The sequence below is a fragment of the Gekko japonicus genome, unplaced genomic scaffold (genome assembly GCF_001447785.1).
Source record: "Gekko japonicus isolate JY-2015 unplaced genomic scaffold, Gekko_japonicus_V1.1 scaffold52, whole genome shotgun sequence".
Taxonomy (NCBI): Eukaryota; Metazoa; Chordata; class Lepidosauria; order Squamata; family Gekkonidae; genus Gekko; species Gekko japonicus.
The window spans coordinates 2,248,837-2,254,131 of NW_015168653.1; the positions used below are offsets into that span (position 1 = coordinate 2,248,837).

The window sequence follows — 5,295 nt, forward strand, 5'->3', positions numbered from 1 at the left end:
CCTATTTGCGGGGTAAGCATAATTTAAACCCATCATTCTGATCGCTTCTGAGCCCCACACGGCAAAGTCTACAGTGCAAAGTTTTTATCCAATGGTGTCTACTTTCATTTCTACGGTAATCGGCTAACAGGACTCCTTACCTTAAAGCAGTTCTTGAATCTTTTGCTTACAAAATAGAGAGCGATGGGATTAATGCACGAATTCAGAGATGCCATGTTAATGCCAATGTAGTCCATGACCAGCAAAAAGCTGCAAGACAATAAAAAAGAAATGTTACTACTTATTTTTTTTTTTAAAAAAAACCAGTTAGAGAAAGTTCACCATTTCTTCACCAGACCCCTTTAGGCCAAGGGTGTCGAACTCATTTGTTATGAGGGCCGGATCTGACACAAATGTAACTTTGTTGTGCCAGGTCAAGGCCATATGTGTCATAAAACGTAATGCTAGGTACCAGAGATATAAACTGCATATAGGACAGCAAGCTCCGAGTCATTGTATTCTCACTGCAAGGCCCCATGGCCTGGGAGGGGGGTGCAAAAGAAAACCCATATGGGTGGACTGGAGAGCTAGCGGTGCACACTGGGCAGACGCTCCCCCGTAGCTTGACTGCAACAGACAAGGTTGTTCTGCCATGCTGAAACCACAATTGGAGTGGCTCCACCCACTCTTGCACTAACAGTCTCCTGTTCCCTCCACTGCAGTAGTTGCTCGCAAGCCGCATAAGAGCCCTGGGCAGGCCAGTTCTGGCCCCCGGGCCCTATGTTTGGCACCCTTGCTTTAGGCAGTAATTAGGCAAGCAATCACGTTGTCAAAATCATCTGGGTCAAAATGTTGAGCTTCAGTGGCAAATAAATGTATTCCTCATTATAATTATTTTGAAGGAACTCTTCAAAACCTTTGTGTTAAAACATGCACAGCCTTTGAGTCACACTATCGTCCGAAAGAACATTATAGAGATCATTTCCTCTTGTCTTCCCAGAACAAACTAGTGATATTACTACAAGGTATGACCAGACGTTCCTACAAAAAAATGAGCAACAGGTTCTACAATTATTAGGAAGGTTCCTCTGGAATACAGCAGGCTCTAAGAAAGTCAGAAGGGCGAAACACTCGAGATGGTGATTGAAAGCTGGGAGGTTTTGCTAAGAAATTAAGAAACCGGGAGATAAAAGAGGAGCCATCCAGCAGAAAAGTCTGGAAGTCAGGAATCCTGGAAGAAATGAAGAAGGATAGTGAACTGGAATTTATATGTTGGGTAATAAAAACACAAAGAGAGAGCAAGAGGGAGAAATTCTCTTCCTAGTCTTTCAACTATGTACCCCCCACCCTGAACCTAATCCTTTAGAGCCGAGGGCGGGGTTGTCAGGGAGCTGCCAAGAATAGCCAAACGGAATGAAGCTGTTGGTGCAAAAAGAGATCAAGAAAAACACAGTTGCCATAGTTATAGGCTTGCCCAGCAAAGTACATCAACAGTGTAACGGCAACACTGTATTTGGACCAGAGACCTGGGTATCTCGCAGGGTTTCCCCATAAACAGTATATAGACTGTGTCCATTTAAGGTGGACTAGGCCACGATCTGTGTAGTACTATTAGGCTCAGAAAAGGAGCACTGCTCAGTCTTAACCCTCAGGAAGAAGAGGACTGTGGGTGTCTGCTGAGGTTCTTTAAAAGAAGGAATACATCAAGAAGGGCACCCCCAGCTCTTGTGAAAACCAGCAGGAGAACATATATCATCCCTCTCCTGTCCAAAGAGTCCTCAATGTGTTGGTCTGGGCACATTCCCCGTGTCTCAATACTGTCTGTAACCATGAGACGTCTTTCTGGCTCCATTCTACAAAGTGCTGCCTACCAGCATGCTTGTTTGATCAGGAAAATGTACTGCACATTTCATCATAAAAGCTCTCTTTCTGCTTGCAGTAGGCACTTCTACTCATAGAAAAGTGGGAGGGCAGCTTTGCTGATTCTCCTTTCTTACTGCAGCCCTCACTTGGACCCTACCATATACCTGAGGGCCTGCTGACCCCAGGGGAACAATTTCAGAAGGTATAAATGCCAGGCAGAGGAGAGGGAAGTTGCCATTTACGCAGCACAGTTCTGCCCACAAACCACATCATCCAAGGTGTGATCTCCCCATCTGCAGTAAAGTAAAGGTAAAGGTTCCCTTGCTCGAAAGCCAGTCAAATCCGACTCTAGGGTTGCGGTGCTCATCTCCGTTTCAAAGCTGAAGAGCCAGCGCTGTCCGAAGACGTTTCCGTGGTCATGAGGCCAGCATGACTAAACACCAAGGCGCACGGAACGCTGTTACCTTCCCACCAAAGTGGTACCTATTTATCTACTTGCAATTTCTTGCTTTCGAACTGCTAGGTTGTGTAACGAGTTGGCAGGAGCTGGAACTAGAGACGGGAGCTCACTCCGTCATGCGGCAACTTGGGTCTCGAACTGCTGAACTACCGACCTTCCACAGCCTGCAGTTCAGCGTCTTAACCACTTGAGCCACCGCAGCTCCTCTGCTACTCTATCTACTCCATCTGCAGTACATAACAGTAAAACCCATCAGAAGTGACCCACAATACTCATCAGGGAGGGGAACCCCTCTGCATCAGTGCTGATTCCCCGTACAGCTTGGGGGGGGGGGACTCACAGGGAGGATGAACCCAGCATCCTCCTCCACCGCTTGGCTCAGCTGATGCTGAACCTGTCATGGTGATTGGCATCTTCTGCTGCTGGGCCCAATGTGGCTGCCGGATGTTCTCCACTGTTGCAGCCGGGCCACAGCGGCTGCCAGGAGCCCTCCTCCAACGTGGCTGGAATGCAGCAATCCCAGGCATTCTCCTCCACTGTGGCTGGGACCAGCTGCCTGTGTCCTCCGCCAAGCTTGGCATAGCTGCTAAGTGTCTTCCGCCATTGCGGCCGGGCTGCAATGGCTGCCAGGAGTCCTCCTCCACTGTGGCCAAGCTGCAGCAACTCCCAGGCATGCTCTGATGCTGAGGCCATGCCTGGTGTAGTTGTTGGTGGCTGCCACCAGGCCAGGCTGCAGCTGCCCTGCTGTCATCTGGTAATGCACAGACAACGCAAATGAATTTGAGTGGGGGATTTTATAATTGATTCCAGATTTTTCTGCAAACCTGGGAAGTCCCCCAAGTTTGAAGAAAAATCTGTTTACCCTCGGTGTGGCCCCAATCTGCAGATTTAAGCATCTGCAGATGGAGGCCACGCAAGGCTAACAGTACATAGACAACAGTGTTCCACCTTTAAGATTACTACACATTGGTTATGGGCACTCTCCCCTGCAAAATCACATATCAGAAAGTATCTAAATACTTCTGTTCCTAAATGTTCTCTCAAGAATCATAGTAACTATGACTGCAACTAACAAGAGTCTGGCTTGTGTCTTATGCTCTACACTGGATCTTACCAATTCGACAGGACACTACTGGCAAAAGTCATCTTCAAAAGCGGTCATACCTCCGAGGTCTAGGACCGAGCAGTGGAGCCATAACATCTCAGATAGGGTTCATACAGACAGACATCCACATGCAATCACCTCTAGAAGCAGACAGGGGCTACCTCCAAACTCACAGCTTATCTGGAATCCATCAACTACTGTAAACAAACAAGGACTCCTGAGGGGAATTATTTCCCCATTCCCTCTATCCCTCTAGATTTTCCTTGTTGTCTCCCCTGGCAATACCAGCAGCCTACACTACCTGTATTTTACATTTCTTATTTTTCTGCAAACCTGGGGCATCCTCCAGGTTTGTAGAAAGATATGCCCCTATCTGTACATGAACCCATTCTATAGATTTTTTGATCCGCACTCTAAGACCTTTCCTCAGAATTAGACAGAAGGGTGGTTCCGCCTCTTGAGGGCAATCCACTCAGCAATGGATAACAAAGGTGACACTGCCATGTACTTCTAGTCCAAGCTGCAGGTACATCAGCAAACAGTCCTGCATACTGTTGGTGATGATCACATAGGCTGCTGGTTCAATGAACTGGCTGCATATTCCTCATTCTAAATACATCCTTTGGGAGAATAAATCACACTGTCAGCAGTCTCCTGGGAGCAGTTAAAGAGCTCTACTGGTATTCTGCTACGACTGTCTTACCTCAAGAATTCACATCTATTGGGGTCACTGTCATTGTAGATGGTGAGCTTCAGTATTCTACTAAGGTGAAGGGGGAGCCAGCACAATGCGAAAACAAGCACTAAGCAGAACACAGTTTTGGCCACTTCCCGTCTCTGAAAGCAAAGAAGCGACATCAAAAAGAGCACAGACATTTGAGTGAAATTCAAAGTAGCTGCATTTTCCAGTTGCAAAATAATCTCTTGACAGTCTGAGATATAATCTCTGTGATTGGATTAATTCTGTTTATCCTACACGTATCAGAAAATCCCTCCAACCAAACTCCCGGATTAACACTATGAAAAAGCAAGGGGATTAAGTAAAAGATCAGAGATGCTGGAGAGAGGGGGGGGGGGAGGAAAAGAGGCTGTCTATCCCTTATCCGCTCCAAGAAGAAAATCTGTTTGTGCATTTCGTTAGACGCTGCTCTTTCATCTCCTTTCAGATGTTCCAATCAACAAACTAGTAACAGTATGGAACTCTGGCTGTTACTATATGCAGTCCTCATATACATCACTTAATAACGTTAGTGTAAACGAACACTTCTCGTTTTGCTGGCTGGCTATATGCAGCTCCTATATGCACCCCCCCATAATTATTAGAATTGAGAGTCCAAAGATAATAACGCTGATCAAACTAGAGGATTTTACTATGATCACTGTTATCCTGTCCATAGAACTGCTTTGGGACAACAGTGGGATGGCTTCTAATGTCCTGGCCCCACTGGTGGACCTCCTGATGGCACTGGTATTTCTGGCCACTGTGTGATACAGAGTGTTGGACTGGATGGGCCTTTGGCCTGATCCAACATTGGCATCTCTTATGTTCTTATGTTCTTATGACATTTGGTGTGTTTTCCCAGATGCCAGGAAGTTACGGCACCACCTCATCTCTTCATGGTGGTCAGCCTGAAGATGTGTCTTTCTCCCCTCCCTTGTTTCCCACATGAAGCCTACTTGTGATAATTCATCACGGGGCACATTAAAGATTTCATAGCTCGTTCAATTGCTACCTCAAGTATCTACAGAGAAGTTACGCGGGAGGCCTATTTTGCTTACAACAGGGTGCTCACTTCAGCGTGCTGATAATGACTAATTTACCCTCCATCTCCTTTCAGGAAGGTTCTGAGCACCTTCTTACCTGTTTTAAGTGGTCGTTCAAAGCAAT

The 5,295-nt window shown here is 46.5% G+C and overlaps 1 protein-coding gene across 1 annotated transcript in view; it reads right to left on the minus strand.

Moving 5' to 3' along the window:
- The window catches only part of EDNRB (endothelin receptor type B), a 34,071-nt gene that overhangs the window by 5,541 nt on the left and 23,235 nt on the right, over positions 1-5,295 (minus strand). Inside the window, exons 5-6 of the mRNA XM_015415104.1 lie at positions 4,111-4,244; positions 141-249 (exon numbers count right to left, since the gene is read on the minus strand). Coding sequence (XP_015270590.1) covers positions 141-249; positions 4,111-4,244 — 243 coding nt within the window. The remainder of the gene's footprint in view (positions 1-140; positions 250-4,110; positions 4,245-5,295) is intronic.